Here is a 20402-nt window from a genome sequence, read left to right as displayed (position 1 = left end):
CACAACACAGTCCTAGCCCTGATGTCCCAGTCCTATACAGGCTCTTATATCGGATTACAGAAATCATTGCTGCAGCCATTGCTGTTTACAGCCACAATTTTCGTGAAAATGAAATGGAAGAGTATATGATCATAGATTTTTCCATCTTTGACAGCTTGATCTCTTTTTAGTGATCTGAAGATCACTCAGATTCATTAAAACAAACATTTCCCTATAAAATATTGCACCTGGCTGAAAAGCATATGGGACTTGGATGGAGTCAAAGAAAGACTAAATTACTAATTTCTCATTGTTTATGTTTTTATCAGTTATTTTCAATGACTTGGCATTTCATCATTTCCAGAAATTCAACAACAATAAAGATGGGGTCATCCAGACTAATTTGAAACTCTGAAGCAGTCTTCAACCTTGCAAGAGTCATATTTCTGAAGACATAGTATGTAATTACAGTGCCCTTGTCCTCCTGTGATATTATCTTCACAGCACATGGAAGCTGTTAACTGTTCTACTGTGACAACTTACTTTCAGAATAAAATAAATGAAAACAAATCATGTATATTGTTGCCAGCTTGCAGAAAAACTTTGAGAGAATATAATATATAGCATGAAAAACTCATTCCCTTCCTCCCCACCCTCAAATAATAGAATCCTAGAATTGCTAAATATGTTGAGCTGGAAGATACCCAACAGGAACACTGACTGCAATGCCTGACCCTGCACAGGACTCCCTGAGAGCCACACCATGTGCCTGAGAGTGTTGTCCAAACGCTTCTTGAACTCAGAAAAGCTCAGTCTTTGTAGGGAGGACATTTGAAATGATCAATATATGCTATACATCAAAGGAGATAGAAAGACAGCTTCGTAGATTTTTATTTTTCTGTTTCCAGCAGACATTACTTCTTCCTGTGGACTTGCTGTGACAGTTTAGCATTATTCATTTTTTATTGTCCATTTTGCCTGTATACACTACTGCCTCCATTTGCTATAGAGATATATTGAAAGAGGCCTGAGTAATAGCCTTTTACTCCCAAAGGTCCTGAAAACCTTGTTCTCTTCAGCTTCCAGGAATGATGGAACAAGCACTTCAGACGAACTTATGCAGCAGCTGGTTATGCTGCTCAAACAGTTCTGTCAAATTTTGTTGATGTGACTTCTCTGCCAACAAAAATCTTTCTTCTACTTGCATAAATCTCTTTTAAATGTGTTTTCTGAGTTTTTTCCTGTCTTTTGGGATGTACTAAAGGAGAAAGCCCTGATTTTCCTCATACTGCAGTACAAACTGGACTCTGAAACTAGCTCCCCACTTTGCTGATTTTAGTCACATATATTGCATGCAAGTCAGGATATTTTCATGTATAGGAAAGCTGGTAGCAATAAATATTGTTTTATTGCTTGGTTAGGAATTTTTCTTTCATGTTGAGTGGCATCAGTGAGGATGATAAAAATAAATGAGTGATGATGCTGTTGAAGCTTTTAAGCTGAAATAACTGACAGGGCTAATTGCTTAGTCCCAAAATCATTCAGGAAAATGAGGCAGAGGTTAGCTAACAATTCATACACACTGCCTCTGATTTTCTAAAACAAAGATGGTTCCAAAGCACACAGTGGGAAGAAATAAGAGCTGAGTAACTGACAGGTAATCAGTCATATTGACTGAAATGCAGCACACATTTACAGTTCCTCTGACGTGATTAGATTAGTTTTAGTTTTTAAGGCTCAAAAGCTGTTCTGGGGTTTGATTTTTACTTATGAAGATGTTAGGTGCTTTTTTGTTTGTTTTTTACTTAAAAAGAGGTTTTTTTGTTGTTGTTTCTCCCCACTTGAAGTTTACACCATCATTTACTAGAAAGCTTTTCAGGTCTGATAGGAATAGCACATAAAAACCATTATTACTTCTTATCAGCAAAACAACCATTAAGAAATAACCCATGCTGGCATCCAAGGACTTAAGCTAAATGCATAATGGCCTTCAATCAAACAGCTGTAAATGATATTAGAATGTTTTTTTCCTGATCTGTCACCATACTTGTACTGTACAAGATTATCCTCTCCTGATTTTTCTTTGTCTGTACTCCTTGCAGCTTTCTGGTAGTTGCCAAAGTATTGCATTGCAGTGGACCACAATAGCGTGATTCTTAAAGGCAAAAACACCGAAGTAAAATAATTTATCTCTCTTTCTTCTAAATATTTAATGCTTCTTCAGGAGAAAAACAAAACAAAACACCAAAACAAACAAAATAGAAATAAACAAAACAACAAAACAAAATAAAACCAAACAAACCAAAACAAACAAACATACAGACAGACAAACAAAAACCAAAAAAACCCCACAACAACACAAAAACCAAACAACAAAACCGAAACCCACCAGATAATGTATTGTAATATTCTTTTTAAATTAAATTACCAAGGCATTTTAAGTTTTATCCTGATCCAGGTTGCAAAGACACTGATTTATGTCTGTTTAGGAAGAATCATAAGGCAACAGTTCATATTTTCTCACTGGTGCTTTAACTACTGTATAATAGGCAAAGGAAAGTATAATGTAAATATATAAGCATACACTCAATATAATAAGCCTGCTACATCAGCTAATCAGCCTAATAAATAGCAGCATCTGCTCCTTAAACTAGGGAGATGTGATTTAGCACAGCAGTGAGATGCATTCATTCCTTTCCTGGATGTGGCTCTGTGCCCTGCAGCGGGGCTGAGACATTGTGTGGGGGGAAAAAAGCCAGGCTGTGTCACTGTGTGCCTGATGCAGGTCACACATGATCTGGGGTGGGCTTGTAAAACTTCAGTTATGGAAAGGATCTTTCCAGTCTTTAACCCACTTCTCTGGGTAAGGGTTTATGGCCTCATTAGATATAACATAACCATGCTTAAAAATTTCTGGTTCTCTTCTGTGGATTCCAAAGTCCACACCTAGAAAAATACATCTCCCCGTGCTACAGAGATTGTGGATGTTCAAGGGTCACCAGAACTTCAAGGCAAAATGAGCAGAAACAAAAACCATTTTGAGTTTGATCCTACCCTAGTTTAGGATTATCCACATCATGGAGCTTCCCCAGAGCTGGCAGCTCCTGAGCCAGCTCTATCTGGCTCCTGAGCCAACCCTTTATCATCCCCTGAGGTGAGTTATCAGACTGTGTTTTTGAAGCCATCCTCCTTCCACCTTCCTAAAGGAAAAATTTTGTTCATTATACTGGTATATTTCTTGTATACTGAAATATTCAGTATAATAATTTGCTTTTTTTTTGCCTACTGATAAAGTGTCATTGTCATATAGCTTTCTAAAAATAGTCCTACCCACTGCAGAGAACAATTCCACAGACATGAACTTCCCTCTTGTTGGAGCAAGGGTTCAGGAAATGGGAAATGACAGTTTATTTTTATTATCTCAAGATAGTCAAGCCCACAGCTTTTGCCTTCAAAGCGTGCTGGTTGTTGAATAAAGAATACTTGTTGCAACAGAGAGTGCTCTGTTTAACAAGCTAATGTAGAAATAATTATAGAAGCAGTTGTTTGGAGCCACGCAGACTCAGATGTGTGGCCTAACACTGAGGCAAGGATAACTTAATCTTCTTTGAAAATATTAAATAATCTTTGTATGGTAGCATAGTTTTACCAAGAGGGGAAGAAAATATTAGGTTCTATAAATTCCTCAAGTTTATAAAGAAGAGTTTCTTCTAGACAATATGGAGTTTCCATGTTCCAACAGGCTGAGGAGAAATAATCAACTTCCTGAGTAGCTGCTTTAATCCTGATGTTATTGTTGTATACGAAAGATGCCACCTTTATCACTTCCTGTTTTTGTGAAAAATTTGATTTGCCAATGCATTCACATGTTAGTGTAGCTTTCTGTAACTCTGAAGGCTTATGTGGAAAACCAGTTCCACATGATCAGTTTCATTATGTATCATAACCAAGGAAGAATTGTTCTGCTAATATCCAGTCTACTAATTAGAAATTACTACCAAACAAAGTAATCCAATGAGAGAAATAATTTTTGGAGTGTATAGTCCAGAAGCTTGAATCAATTATTTTGTATGTAAATTATATAGTGGTTATAAAGAATTATCAAGGTGTAGAATGTCTTATAGATAGAAAAAAGTTTTCAGGAGGAGATGTCTTTCTTTTTTCAGAATCCCAGGCAGCATGTAATTGGAATTTATCAGATAGGTTGGTTGGTAATATTCCAGTGATCACACCGTCACCATGAAGTAAATCAATACGCTTGTTCCCTCTATAAAACTTAAATTGAAGGATACATGTGAAACATTAACATGATAAAAAGTACATTTTCAAGGATGGGACATAGAGTTTGTAATGCTCTGCTTAACATCCCTGCTTCTTAAATATCTTGCCGGAGCCTTTTCATATTGTCTTTATCACTCTTGCACAAGATATAATAACACAACTTTTACTACAATTCATTCACTCTTAAGAACATGGTCAAACCATTTACTTTAGGATCTAAGCCAGGTGCTCTAAATCATCTGTATTGGAAGAATAATTTTTCTCTCCGTTGACTAAGGAAATTAGGTTCTATTCTTAAGTCCTCCAAGTCAAACCTCAGTTGTATACCTAAAATCACCTAAACAAAGCACGCTCAACATCTGTATTACTCATAAAACTCCTTGTGAAGACTTGATTTTTACACACTCATTAAGTACATTTCATGCAATTTTTTTCCCTGAACTCCATATTACTTTTCTTCCCCATGAGGGCACAGGATGAGGCCAAAAATTATTACCTCTAAAGATGAAATTGTGAAATCATCAAGTACATGTTTATAATAGTTTCCTATACTTTGTTTCAAGTTTTGGTTTACTCTCTGCAGTTTCCCTAATTGCTTGTGATTTAGTGTGTGATATAGATAGGAAAATAGTAATATAATGGGATAGAAATTGCGTATTTTGCATTTGTCTTCTCTTATACTTTTATAGCAAGTACACTCAGCTTATCACAAGTGATGCTTATGTTTTACAATTTAAGTCTTTTAAGTAAGGTCTCCTTATAAATATTGCTCATTTTGCAATAAAATGCAAAAGTCATGAATGCTTAATTACAAATCTTTCTCTTGTGAGCACTAGACAATCACATTTATAAAATCAACAAATTTTCCATAGAAGACACCAAGAATAAAATAATTGTCATGAATTCAAGACAAAACTTAAAAAATATACTCTAGAATATTTCTGTTGTTTTCTTTTTATTTTACAGCTTTCTCTCTACAAATATACTGAAGACATATTTTGGATTCACGGAAGACAGTTACAAACTGCTTGGTATCGTCAGCTCAGCTCCTACTGCTGTCATTAGGAACATGTGGATTGTTGCAAGCACTTGGGCATCCCATTGAATGCTTTTACAAGGAGTGGAGCACTGCTGAAATTCTGCCTACAACTGCAGTTCTTTGATATTTTTGAAAATCATGTGCCTAAACTTTTGTGATTATAATTAGATAATTATATATGGTCTGTTTCATTTTATGTTGCCCTTTAGTCTCTAAATTTTCAGAAAGTAAGCTCACCACAGTCAGAAGTAGAAAGGATATGTTGATTTCTTACTTAGATGGAAGACCTCAGGGAAAAAGGCAGATGCTGCCAGAAGTGATAGTGACACAGCAAGTGGCACTGTTGTCAGTGAGTCACTTTGGAACCAATTCTCAAAGCATTGCAAGGCAACCCCATGCTGTTAAATCTGTAGCCTTAGCTACTTTTCAATATCAGAGTAGGCGGAGATGCATGGGGCTTTCAAGACATACCAATGTTACTGAGAGTAATTTCATGCATCCAATCTAAATACTCTCTGTGTTTTGAATGATAATTTCTTCATCGCTCCCCGCAGAAAACACATTGTAGTGGAATGAATGACATGATTCCTGCCAAAGGTTGTTGAATTTCTATGAACTGTATTTATTTGTACCTTCTCTACATAAGGTAGCAGATGTAAAATACCATTATTAATGATAATAATCTACTATGATGATAATTATAGTGTTTAAAACAATTTACCTAATCTTTCCATTAATGATCAATTACTGCTTAGAGATGATGATAGGAGGGAAATGAATTAACAACAGAATGTTATAACAGATAATATTAAACTTCTAATCACTATTGTGCTCATTTGTATTTCTTGAACTATTGTTTACAGTGCAATCAGAGCATTGCACTTCAGCCAGTAAGAAATTACCTATATTTTTCATTGGCTATGCAGTAGTTTAAAGAAACAGCTATATTTGGGCTTATGCTCTGCTTTGGAGCTAAGGGTTCAGTCTCTCTCAGTTTATACCTTCAAACAGGTTTTTGTTTCATTCAATATGTACTCCAAACAGTCCTCAGATAACCTTTGCTACTTATGCATTCTTGAGAAAGTTAAAAAACAATATAAGTGCAGCAGACAAAGAATTTGCTAAACACATAGTGTTTTGAGAATCTGTGGTAATTGAATATCTCCCCCTCCAGTTTATTTCTCAGTTTTCTTCCAATTAGCATGCTTTGGTTGGGAATAGTTATTCAGTCTGAACAAAATTATTCACTCTTCAAGATGCTTTATGATTAAGAACATGCAACAGTGACAGCTACAAAAAAGAGAAGAAGTTTCCAGGGAGTTTTTACTAAGGTTACATGCACCTTGGGGGGAAAACTAGCTCTTACTAAAAGTGCATGAAGAATTCTGATATGGAAAGGAATAAGAAAAAAAAAAAAAGTTGGCATAAGTGTAAATAGAAATTTTTATAGAGGCTAAATTTTGACTCTTTTATGTTTGACACACACAAATAATCATAGAAGGCTACTTAACTGTGGGGTACTGTGACCCAAAGAGAGCTGCATGGCCTGGATTACAAAGCATAGACTCAAACCAGTTGCAAATATACAAAGAAATTTCATGTACCAGCTTCTGTGGCCCAGAAGCCAGCCAATATAAATGGCCTAATTCCATGTTATTAAATTCTTTTACACACGCCAAAATAGGTCAATTTCATGGAAAGTGACTGCAGAAAATAGTTCCTGACCTGTACTAATTTCTCCAAATGCCCTGAATTTCTCTGAGAAAGCTTGACTTGGTGTTGGTCAAAATTGTGCCCTGACTGTTCCAAGACTAACAGTACAGACAACGTAAAATTTCAGGAACTTTCCCAGATATTCTCATGTCCTTCTTTTGCTTTGAAAAGCAAAATGTAATAAGCCATTGTATATCTTCTTTTAATCAATGTAAAAATGCCCACAATTTCACTGATTAAATGGTGGTGAAGGGAAAAGAAAAATACAGGGGCTTTTTTATGACTACCTGTCAAATATGTAAGTCAAGTGAGTGAAACAGAAGTAGCAGGCAAGGGTCACTGAGCTGTGTGACAGAGTAGTGGCCAAAACAAATAAGATGAAGATGTAAAGAGTTTATCTGGGGTGGTGAAGACTCATGATTTCAGTATAGTAAAATATGGAGAGAGACAGAACTGAGAGTGACTCAGCAAAATATAAATTCTTTTTGCAGTGGTACCATTGGGAAATTAAAAAAAAAAAACACACCTACTTGTGGAGTTGAAGGAGGAGATGGTCACAATCTAGTTATACAATGAAAATGAGATCAAGGATAAGTATGTGTCTCTCACACAGGAGAGTGGAGAAAAGAGTGCATGTTGAAAATAAGGATATGCAGGATGAGGAGGAAAGAGGGGCCAAAAGGAGTATGAAAGAGGTGAGAGACAAATGCAAATAGTACAGAGGTGTGAGACTTGGAAGGAACCTGGAATAAAGAGGAGCTACCTTTGGTTCTCCTCTGATTCCTGTAAGAGCCCTGCAGATACTGGTCAGCTGGTATTTTTTATTGTACTGATTCGACTATAGCTTTACTGATGCTAAAGCAGTTGTGAGTCAAAGGTATTGCAATCCAAAATGGGCACTGTTTTCCTGATTAGCTTGCAATTGTATGAGCCCATTTCTGGAGCATTTGCATTCCTATCTTCCATCACTGTTTGAAATGGTTGGTTAAAGTACGTGCTTAACTCAAAAAATTATGCTTCAATTTACTCAAAACTCTCAGGTAAGTGAAAATCAGAGTTGCATAAGATTTTCTGACATTAAACAATGTAAGCCTGGTTAACAGGATCAAGCTGTTGATTTTTTCCTTTTAGGTCTTATGACATAGACATTAGAAAACTAAAGATAGAGAAAATCAGGATTTGACCTTCCCTCCTCTTCTGATTCAAAGCAGGTTCTGGCTCAGTCTCACAACTAATCTTTGCCTGCAGGCTAGTCTGCAATGAATCTGTCCACCTGTCCTGTGCAGGTATCTCCCAATTGGTATAACAGACGTAATTAGTTGCTGGAACTGAATTAGGGCATCTTGTCTGCCAGGCAAATTCTTTAATCAATGAAAGATGGACTCATTTTTATTCTGATGCAAGTGCTGTATATAAAGCACAACTTTTAACAGAAATACTGAGAGAAGCCATGTTTCCATATCTAAATTAAAGGGAGTAGAACAACTTCCCAGAAATTCATGCAGACTTGTTAGAATATTTAATTAGGCAGATCTGAACATTAATCCTAAGTAAATTTTCTCGTTAAAGGAAAGTAACTAAGTTTTCTAGTTCTAAATTATCCAAGAAGGATGGAATAAATCTCCCTCACTTATTTTTAAATCAAATCTATGCTTTCATTATTTATTTTTTTTTAGATTAGTGAACAGAATAATTTATTAATCACATGATCTTTTTCTATAGATTTCTAAAGCATTACTGTGTTGGATTTGTGTTGCATTCTTCTGAAATTTTTAACAGTAGATACATATGCCACTCATCCAAAGCAATGGAATAAAATATTTTCCTTTCTATCTCTTGTGGACCAGAAGACCTCTTTCTTACACTCTGCTTCTGAATCAGTTTTTCAATGTAATCTGAGCTAGACTTGTTCAAAGTCACTTGAATGGAATCAGCTATATTTATTTTACTGAGTTAAAAACTGACCAGCTTTAATGTAGTCAAACTTAGGACAATTAATGCATGTGCAATTTCTGTGACGTACTAAGCTTCCAATAACATATAAAAAAGTAACTATGATAAGAATTTTCAATCTAAAAAGTGTGTATGCATATGTACATATAGACAGGCTATTTCTGGTTCAGCACTTGGTTGTTCTTTTTAAATATTTCTACAGATTGTAGTATTTGACAGTAAGCCTATTAAAATAAACTACAAACCAATAAATAATAACAGAAAAAAAGATGCAATCTAAAGGACAATAATATGCAAAGCCTATTCCTAATATATAATACATACTATGTCTATATAATAGGTCATCCAGTTAATAGATCATTTAAATGCCATGCCAAGCTTAAATAACTAAGAGAATAAAAGGCTAGTTTATGTTTGAAAAGGTCCTTTTACTTACACTGAAATTCCTGGAATTGCATAAATGAAAGGTGTTTTTCTCTTTGTTTCTGAATTGTCTATTTTATGAACTTCGTTCTCTAAGATTATTGTTTCCTCTGCTGTCTCCAGCGGAGGATTTAATATATTCTATGGAATACTCTGTACTGGCCACTGGTGAAATACAAATCCAATTACCTGAAAACTCCTACAGTATGGACTGATGTGCAAGGTTGTAGGAATGATCCTTCAACCTTGCTTTATTTTAGGTGTCACCACCAGAAAGATGAATGGTTGTGTTTCTGTTTCCAAACATGTTAGCATTTCTGGATATTTGCCATGTTCTTTTATGCAAACTATCTTGATGGATTCACTGAGTTGCTTTTGGAAAGACAAATGACAGCAAAAAAAAATGGCCCTTGTGATGTCTAGGCCTTGCTCTACAGCTGTCTGAATATTTTAAATGTGGTTGCAAACCCACCCTGAGATAATGGTTTCTGGCCATCAGATATGCTTTTTTTTTTTTTTTTTAAACAAAGACATGCACAAGTACACAAAATTCAAATACTGGGTTCAAGCCTTAATTAATTTCTCTTCTATTAGAAAAAGCTTTTAAACACTCTCTCAAAAAATGTACTTCTGTTAGCTGCAAATGATGTGATAAAATATAACTTTATCTAAATAGTTCTTTTGAGTTCAGAAAAGCAAATGAGGGAGGTGAGAGATTAAAAAATACACACCCTAAAAAGAAACCAAACTTATTACTGACTTCATAAGATACTTGAAATATTTTATTTGCTAATATCAGAATAAATAGTGTATAAATTTTAAAATTCAACTGTACTTTTTTATGTCAGGGCCATATTCTCTAAAAGCATATTTATGTCATATTAAAATAAAAAGACATACTATTCCTTTGACTAAAATGATTCTCATGTACTTTTATTGCTCAGCATATAAGAGTTTATATCTCTAAATTGTTTTCACACTCACTCTGTCAGCAGTGAACAAAAGAAAGAGACTGGGAAACTGAAGCATTATAACTTACAAAGTATGAACCCACCACTTCATTTAATTAGTTTGATTCCATAAAGCATAATTTATAGCAACTTATTATGCAACCTTTTGTCATTTAAATGTTGAAATAAATATAACCCATCCATTTTTTTCTTGAAGCTTATTTTAAGAATTGGAAACAAGCCACTGCTGTCCTGGCAGCTTGCTCAGACTGGTCCTCTGCTTAATGAGTCAAGGGTTAGCCCATTAACTTTCAGGAATTATGTGCTTAAATATGTTTTTACTTAGCCAGCTATCATGTACATAAGTAGCTGAGGGAGAAAAGCCATCAGTTCCCTTGTGGATCAGGATGCCTGCCTACCCATACACAGCTTTTGTCCACTCCTCTATGCTCAAAGGCACTGTGGTGTTATACCAAATATTTTTCAATTACTCAAACATTCTGTTATGATAGGAAAAGCACTTGCCTTTTCAGCCATTGCCTTATTTTTTCCTCTTGTTTTGGTAAAAATAAAACTTTGATATCAAATATTAATTTTAATATTTACAAAAAGGTCTATTTTTAACAATGAAAAATGCACAGCAATGCAGAGAGCTGCTGTACTAATGAAGAGCCAGGGAAGAAAGAAAATACTTCTGGAAATAAATTTTTACTAATAAAATCATTTAGATTAATTTTTTTCTACTAGTTTTAAAGAAAATATCAGTTTATTGAAGTGTCAGTTTTCTGAAATGTGGGCCAACAGATACCTGCAGGTCAAACAACTCTGACAGAAATCTATGTTTAGAGGTTTCCTCTCTGTTACACTCCTCATTACTAGGAGACATGCAAGGTGGGAGTTCCCCACTGAATACGTTCAAAAGCACAGGTTCTAAATAAAAAATTCTGTGTTCAGCAGGATAGTCAGTGGTTTTTCATCACTGGATGCTGATAACCCATCCAAACCTGCCTGTCTCCTTAAAAGACCCTCAATGAGATGAAGGTGTTTCATGATACATTTTTTTTTGCAAGCTTGTAATGTATTATTTATCAAGGTAGCTCCTTCCAAATATTAATAATATATGTTCTCCTACTTCTGCTCTTCTGCTGTGAAATCTTTTTTTTTTTTCCTCCAGCTTTACTAAGTTCAGAAAATAAATTTAAACTTTATCCTGTGAAATGTTAGGTGATCTATAGCATGACTTATTTGGCATAAGTCTTTTGCAAAACTGTGGTCCTGATTATGTGACACAAAAACATTAACCCTGCAGCATTTTGTGTCCTTTTTTCCAGTCTGCACTTCCTGGCTTTGTTTACCAATGACGAGCAATGGGATACTGGAGGTCTCAATCCCATCAGCACGCAGGGGTCCTGACCTCTTGCCAGGCCTGAACTTGGCACCTACACTGGATTTTAAAGACTTATTTTTCACATAAACTAAAATTCTTCACAAGTATCTTTTTAGCTATGGTAGTCAAGCAAATGGCAAACTCCACGTCCTGGCAAGTAATTACTCCAAATCATTGTAATGCTTTCAAGGGAAAAAAAAAGAAAAATACAGTTGTTATGTTTGAAATATAATTAATACTCCACATTTTCTCACTTATTTATTTTGTTTAGCTGTAATTAGCCTGGTGTCTCTGTGAATTTCAGGCACACTACACATCATCTCATGCTGGATAAGCAAACAGGGCTGACTAAGTAAATCCCCATTGATCAAGACTGTTGTCTGTAACACATGCCAAAAAAAAAAAAAAGGCTTGACCAATACACTGTAGTTCCCACACTGACATTTTAGCTTGTAAGCCATTTTAAGTGTTTGCTATTTTCGATAGCAACACAAACTTCCAATCTTATTCTCATCTGTTTTGTTGAGCATCACTGCTGTAATTTGTCTTTTTTGACATTTGATATAATAGAAAGAAAAGATTTTCAACCTTACTAGCATGCAAAGTACAGGACAATCTTGGTCTCTTTTGAGTGATTTATTTTGCTTCTTCATAGCAACAATTGGGCAAAGATGTCATAACTGCAATTCATGCATTAAATGAGACCTGGAGGCTATCTTCTTCAAAGAGGATGATAAATTCCATGGTTTCCCTGTGTCATGAAAACCATCTGACATTATGCGAAAATTGTGCATTTTTGCACACCACAGTAGATGAAATCATACAACAAAATATAAAATACTAAGGTCCCTTACAACAAAGGAAGTAAAATATGCAACTAAAAATTAGAATGGGAGTGAGCACTGGGCACATGAAGCTTGCCAATGAACTGAGTTTTCAGTCCCTAGACAGTTTCATTATTTCCTGTTGTACTCATGGCACTCTTCAAACAACAGAGGTTCCAGCTGAAAGGAAGGATCAAACTGCAATTGTGGGCAGTTTAACAAGCACTAAGGATGAAGGCAGAAAGAATGATGCTACAAAGAGGCCCTCTGGGATGATTTTTTTTTTGATCAGGTTTGGAGCATCCCACAAGCGCTTTGACAGCATGTCATGAAACTAAAGGAGATATCATGTGAGGTCTGATAAAATAAAAAAAGTCTTAGGATTGAAGTTTAGGCTAGCAAACGAAACCTGAAGATAAGGACGTTCATAGTAACATAGTTTGAACTACTCTCACCGTGTACAATCAGGAGAACAAGATTGAAAGGTAGAGCTTTAAATAAATGCCTGGCTGAGAAAAAGGGGTGAGGAGAAGTGAGTCACAATATTAGAATGTTGGAGCACTTGTTAAAGAATAGGAGAAATTGTGAAATTCATTTTGGCCATGAGAAAAATAGCCTTATGAAAGTTTAAAAACTTTTCTATGACCATTGTGATACCTAGTGAAAGGTTCAGGAGAATTTTAAGGTGTTGGAAAGCACAACATTGGGAAAAAAAATGGACAAGTATGCAGTTCAGACAAAGGGTAAAGTAATGAGAATTCTGCATTTTTCACTGGAGAATGCTACAAAAGGAGATGACAGCCCAGTAAGAAATGCAGAAGTTGTAGTTCATGCAGAATCAAACTAGGGACCATTAAGGGAAGAAAGAAAACCATAATATAAAGCCAAGAGTTAAAATGGGACCTAGTTACCTAGTATAGGCAACTTTAATGCTTAATGCTAAAGAAGAATATCAACATTATACCTGTGTTCAATATCTGTGGGAAAGAAGAAAATCAGTCAGGCAGCATAGTATCAAGGAGCAAAGTACACAGGAAAGTCACAGCAGACTTTGTCCATGGATGAATAATGATGGTTGTGAAAGGAATCTTTGTCAACTAAGACTTAAAAAAGAGGACAGTATTAACATTAGCTATTCAGGAAAAGTTCCCTAGTTATTCTATGCTTTACAACTACTATAATTAGTTTAAATGCAAAACTTGTGCAGGAGCAATAAAAACTAGAATTACAAGATGGTTGTATTCAGTTAAATGAATAATAATAGGAAAGTGGAAATAAATAAAACTGAGGCATATTACTATAGAAATTCTGAATGAGATAGCTGAGATTGTTAAATCACTATGGGTGGTGTGGATGCTATCTAGGGATATCATTTAGAAGACCCACAGCAAATGCACATATCCATTAAAAGGAAAATCTGTAAGGGCAAACAACATAGCTAATAAAAGAAAGAACACATCTTTCAAATAGATGAAGTTGTGTCTCAGAGAGGACAATAGAAAGAACCATAAACCTGCTTTATCTATAAAACCACAATAAAGAAGACAAAAAATGAGTTTGAATAAATCTCTGCAAACAAGCTAATAATAATTGTCTTTTAAGATATCTGGAGGCAAAAACCTGAGAGGAACTGTGCAAAGCCAGCCCAAAACTGAGATACAGAAGTGCTCAGAGAATCTAAGATCACAAATGTAAAACTTACTACGTTTTTTTCTTTATTGTTAGTGTAGAAAAACTGGGGATTTTTTTTTTCTACCTTAGAACTTTATAGGGGACTCAGGAGAAGGTTAAATTAGCTATAGAAGTAGTTGTGGAACAAACAGACACAACAGGAACAAATCATTTGGATTAGCTGTTACATGCCCAAGAGCCTGAAGAATGAAATAAGGGAACTATTATGATGTGCAATATTTTGCTTCAAACCACTGTGGCAAAAGAAGACTTGGAGGTATAATATAACACTGATTTTTTTCACCCAAAAGTTCTCCAGGGAGTCCAGGGGAGACAAGGATGGATATGACTGACATGTACAGGCAAAACAGTAGGCAAATCAGTAGGAACAGATTTACTCAATTCAGAGAAAATTTCCCATTCTGAAAAAAGAGAAATCAACACAGCTTCTCTAAATAAAGCTGATATTTTGCAGTGCTTTCTGAATTCTTTGAAGAGGTTAACATTAGGCAGGCAATTATGTAAAGATAGATTAAAAGAAAATGAGGGGGAGCTCTTAGTTGTATGATACATATTGATCTGTGTACCTCTGACAGAACATGTGGACTCAAATTTAACATAAATTTCAAAGCAATGGGGCAAATTGCTGCAAGAAAAATACATTAGGCGTTGTTAAATACAAAGACACCATTAGAACTAAATACAATTAGATAATAAGGAAGTCTTATGAAGTATTGCTTGGCCTGTTTTATGGATACCATCTAGACATGAGTGTAAGAGACAGAAGGAGTGACCAAATGGATCCTTCTCATAACATGATTTTTCTTACATACCTGCAAAAGCACAATTTATTTTCAGACTGAGTAAAAGAAGTAGAATTTTTATGAGAGAAAACTTCACAGTTGCAGATGTGATTTTGTACCTATGGAGTATTCATGATACATATAGTGCGATTTCAATTCATAGGCAAGAAAGAGATGCAAAGTAAAAGCTGCCATGATCTTACTGCAGATTCATGCAATACATTCTAATATGAGTTAGCCTTACTAACGAATTTTAACAGCTAATTATTTTGGCATAGTTATCAAGATATATGCTTGTTTAGTTTCTGCATTTTGAAGGTACAGAATATACCAAACTTCAGTAAATTTATGGAGACAAGTATATGACAATCCTCCTAATCATACACAGACTATAAAACTCCTTAAATTAGCATACATCTGAAAAGCTTCATTTAAACTAACTGATGTGAAACATAATAAATTATCAGTAAATGATCACCGTTTGGAGGCTGTAAGTGTTTTCAGGGACAGATATAACCTTCTGTGCCAAGACATATAAAAATCTGTTCCTGAATATAACAGTAATGCTTAGCATGAGCTAGCTCTGCCTTTGGTACCTGGAAGTCTCAGGTTATAACCTTTTGTAATTTGAAGGAGTTCATTCAGTTTCCCTTGACAAAATAGTATTTCCCAAATAATTTTTATAGTGTAAATGAAATTAACTCAGGCTCAGGCTGGTTTTGGATGGAATGATGGTATATATCCTCTTAAGCATTCAACTCATACTTTCAAATTGAGCTTTATATTATTTTTTAAAAACAGGATGTCTGATTTTTCTTCATCATATACTATTCTTTTTCTGGGATCTCAGTTTCTTATCTACAGGGCTTTTCCAAATTAATACTTTTAGTCATGCTTATTTGAAAATCAGTGCTTTGGAATATTACATACTCTTAGGAAATCTGGGTGGGTTGTCGTTGACATCCGTGAGAGTAATGTTTACAGTGGTAGTACCAGCTAGTCCTCCCAGCTGTCCTCCCATGTCCTTGGCTTGGATTAGAACTTGATATTGTTCTTTCACTTCTCTGTCCATATTTGGCAAAGCTGTTCTTATTACACCTATGAGAAGAAATGAAAAAGAAAAGGAGCAAATAAACAATGGGCTGTGATTGTCTACTCTTACAAATTAATACTGGATCTCTTGAACCAGGTATAGAATTCTTCTGAATGGTTTGATGAGAGGAGGTCACATGAAAACACAAAAATCACTCAGGCTTTTTGAAAATGTGTTTGTCAGCTACTCGACCACTCAAAATGACTGTTTTGTCTTTTCAATCAGGATATGAATGGATGAAAGAGAATGATGCGTTTTCACCAGGGATGTGAATGCTGTGATCACAGGTTTGCAATATCAGGGATGAGGAATACTGCCTTGTACAGAGTAAGGCAATGTGGAAAGACGTGACATTGCATTGCACAGCCTGCATCTTCAATTGTTTCCAACCATTCACTTGACAATAAATGCAAGTTACTGTAGGCCGAGACAATGTTCCTCTGTACAAAAGGAGGTCTTTATTAGAAGACCCTAGAGAAAGTTTTCTTGATATAGCAAATATGCAGTGAAAATTTGAGGAATTTTCTATTAAAAAAGGAATTAAATATCACTGTAAGACATGAGTTTTAGTCTTTTGTTACTTTGGATAGTTGCTATCTAAGCAGATAAGCCACAATCTCCCTTCCGATATGCTAAGAATATATAGAATTAAAGGAAGACTTAGAGAGAGAAAGAGAGGAGAGAAAGGGAGAGATACTACTGAACACACAGATTAACCAATGAGGTTGTATAATGCTAAAAGGTTTGGGGTACTAAAGGCTTTTTCTTGAAATAAAATATGTAGGAGGAAATACATGTCTTCGTCAGAATTTTACAAATATAAATAGTATTGTAAAATGCTATTTATTCAACAACAGTTATCAGAAAATGTCTAGGTGCACATTGGTGACGATAACATGAAAAATTAAAAAATTACTGGAAGTATGGCCTTCCTGGTTATTATTGATTTAGAAAGTATTATTGTCTAGTATTAAACAATTTGATGATGTCAAAAGCAGGTTTTTACCTGGTGTTAAAATGGGTCTGGAATGGCATGAAGCAAACTTTAAGGACCATTCTTATCTTTATAGCAGCTCAGCACTGCTGTCTTAACAAGCCAGAATAGGAACCATTAGCTTATAATACTTTTTCAGAGTCTAGAAATAATACTGACCTAAATCTGCTATTTCTGGAACCTATTAAAAATTCCCATTGAATTGAACTCTATAATGATTTCCTTTCTTGCCACCTGCAACATGATGATAATGACAATATTAGAAATCACCATTTTCCTGCCTCAGGATGGCATGTACTATACTGCACACAGTTTGCTCCAAACTGAAATCTTTAATGATAAATCTGCAAAAAGTTTTTTAAAAAGTTTTTTCATATTCATGAGATTCAGAAAAAGATTATTTTTTGCAAATAGGATGAACTTTACAGGTTTCCTCTTGAATCTCTTAATCTTAATTATTGCTTAATTTGGCATTGTGGAGGCTATATGTTCCGCAGTATTTTACAACATCCTTGGTATGTTCATTTCAAGGAGAAAAGACCTATGGGAATGAAAGGTCTCCTGTGTCATACTAACAAAATGAAATATAAGAATTACAGAATCAGAATATGCTAAGTTGGAAGCCACCCATCAGGATCATTGAGTGCAACTCCTGTCTCTGTGCAGGACACACCAAGAGTCATAACATGTTCCTCAGAGTGTTTGTACAAATGTTTAATGAACTCTGTCATGCTGAAGCTGTGACCACTTCCCTGGTAAGCTGTTCCAGGGCCCAACCACCCTCTGGGTGAAAAACCTTTCTCTGATATCCAACTTAAACCTCCCCTGACTCAGCTTTATGACATTTCCTCGAGTCCTGTCACTGGTCATGAGAGAGAGATCTGTACCTGCCCCTCCTCTTCCACTCATGAGAGTGCTGGAGACCACAATGAGACTTCCAATCAGTCTCCTCCAGACTGAACAGACCAAGTGACCTCAGCTGCTCTTCATATGGCTTCCCCTCAAGGCCCTTATCTCTGAGAGCTCACATGGGTCTTTTTTATATTATGGCACCCAAAACTGCCCCCAGCACTTGAGGTGAGGCTGCCCCAGTGCAGAGCAGAGAGGGACAATCCCCTCCCTTGCCCAGATGGCGATGCTGTGCCTGATGCCTCCAGGAGATGGTTGGCCCTCCTGGCTGACAGGACACAATGATTCAGATTCAATTGGCCATTGTCCAGGACATCCAGGTTCCTTACCACAGTGCTGCTTTCCAGCCCCTCATTCCCCAATCTATACACAACCAGGGTATAGACTGCAGAATCTGGTACTTTGTTAAGCTTCATATGTTTGGTGACTGCCCAGCTCTCTATTTTGTCAAAAATCTGCAGGACCTCCCTGCCTCCAGGAAAGTTGACAGCTCCTCCCAATTTAGTGTCATCAACAAACTTACGTAGTGTTCCTTGCAGTCCTGTGTCCAAATCATTTATGAGGATGATGAAGAACACTGTGTTGAGGATGGATCCCTACAGAGCCCCACTAGTGCTAGGTCATCACTCTGATCACCCCATCACTCAGGTCACCCCATTCACTACAACCCTTTGTGCCTGACCTGTGAGCCAGCTGCTCACCCATGACATGATGTGGTGTTTACCCAGCTGTGTGCTGGACATTTTGTCCAGAAGGATCCTGTGAGAGATGGTATCAAAAGCTTTGCTGAAGTTCGAAAAGATGACAGAAAAACATGACAGAAACAACTGAGCATGGGCACACAGCAGGTTGTGAAGAGAGAAAAGCAGTTTATCTGGTTGATATAGGTGTTCTGGGTACAACTAAGTGACTGTCTCAGAAATGTTGCAGGGTTTTTTCAGAAAATGAAGAATGGGCAATCACTCCAGTAGTAAAGTTCCAAATCACCCACTATTTATTCCTATCTGGAAATGTAAGGTCATTCTATATATTTTTCTGGAAAAAAACCCTTATCTTTAGAAAAGAAAAAATCTATGAAAGTAATTTTTATGTCTTGAAATTCATGGGCAATTTCTTCTTTCTGTCTACGCTATTTCAAAGACTTAGACAAAATACTGAGAAATATTATTTCTTCCAAAATCAGTTCATATGGACAGGAAGAATGTGAATTAGACTTATCTTACCTGCAAAATAGAAGAATAAAGTAGAGCTAAGGATCCATGGAAAGGAAAGGGCTACAAATGCTGGAATTTCAACTTCAGCATTACGAAGAATATCTAAATTTAAATCAAGGGGTTATTAAAATGTAGAGGCCTTATGTGCATGTGATTGTGTTCTGAGTTTTTGTAAATTCTTTTACCTTCAGATTTTACAATATTGTTCAACTGCAGAACTGAATAGCTTTGATTTTCTTTTTTGTCTTTTCAGATGTCATCAATATCAAATGCGTAGAAAAATATGGTCTCCATGAGATTGCTGAAAACTCAAAATAGTATGTATGGGACTTGGGCCAGAAGATTTGCTTTCCAAAGTTATTGACCTCTAATTCAGCAGGAGATCATCCACTTTTGTGTAAGAGAAAACACAGGTTCCAAGAAAAACCTCCTGCATAAATATTAACATCAATTCTCCTGCTGATACCACTTTGGATTTCAATAATATTAATGAAGTCATAAGATGGACTAGAATGCAATGTCTAACAAAACTTGGTTACATCTAGCCATAAAGAAGAATATTGACATAAAAAACATATCAGAAAATTGGGTGGAAAGGGCATTTTCATGGTGAAAATGGACACTTTCATAAGAAAGAGAATATACAGAGGAAAGAGAAGAGAGGTTATCTGTTTTAAGAGAAGTTTTAAGAGGTTATCTGTTTTTAGAGAAGTTCTCACATTAAAATCAGAAGAGAAATTTTATAGTATTTAAAAGTACCCTTGACATACAAGATTTGAGGCCTTAGAGTGTGGCATTCAAACAGTTGCTCTCCACAAAGTACTGTACTGCATGTCACCTCCCTGAAAAAGCAATGAAAGCTAACTCTCCCTCTTCCACGTGGTTTGATTATCTCCAACAAAAAAAAAAAAAAAAAAAAAAGGAAAAAAGATTAGGAGCTCAATAAAGACAAAGAGTAAAAGGGGCAGCTGTGACATTCAGACTCATAGAGGTTAAATACTATTTAAGTGTACTAGTTTCATATCAGATTAAATGTGTAACACCTATTTAGGAGTGACTTGAGAAAAGAATATGTGCTAAATCATGTGCTTGACAAGCACAATCCTTATTTCACACATAAAGTTATGGTCAGTGGTTTCTCTGTTACTACTTTGCAATGGGATCTTGCA

General features: G+C 35.7%; 1 protein-coding gene across 5 annotated transcripts in view; it reads right to left on the bottom strand.

The window, feature by feature from the left end:
* CDH12 (cadherin 12) overlaps positions 1-20402 on the bottom strand; it is a 638327-nt gene that overhangs the window by 53530 nt on the left and 564395 nt on the right. For all 5 annotated transcript variants that reach the window (XM_071453742.1, XM_071453733.1, XM_071453753.1 and 2 more), the window contains one exon: positions 15954-16121. In XM_071453742.1, coding sequence (XP_071309843.1) covers positions 15954-16121 — 168 coding nt within the window. The remainder of the gene's footprint in view (positions 1-15953; positions 16122-20402) is intronic.

Source organism: Agelaius tricolor, unplaced genomic scaffold, assembly GCF_023055355.1.
Source record: "Agelaius tricolor isolate 1412-34295 unplaced genomic scaffold, bAgeTri1.0.p SCAF_2, whole genome shotgun sequence".
NCBI lineage: Eukaryota > Metazoa > Chordata > Aves > Passeriformes > Icteridae > Agelaius > Agelaius tricolor.
This window is presented reverse-complemented; position numbering and strand designations above follow the sequence as displayed.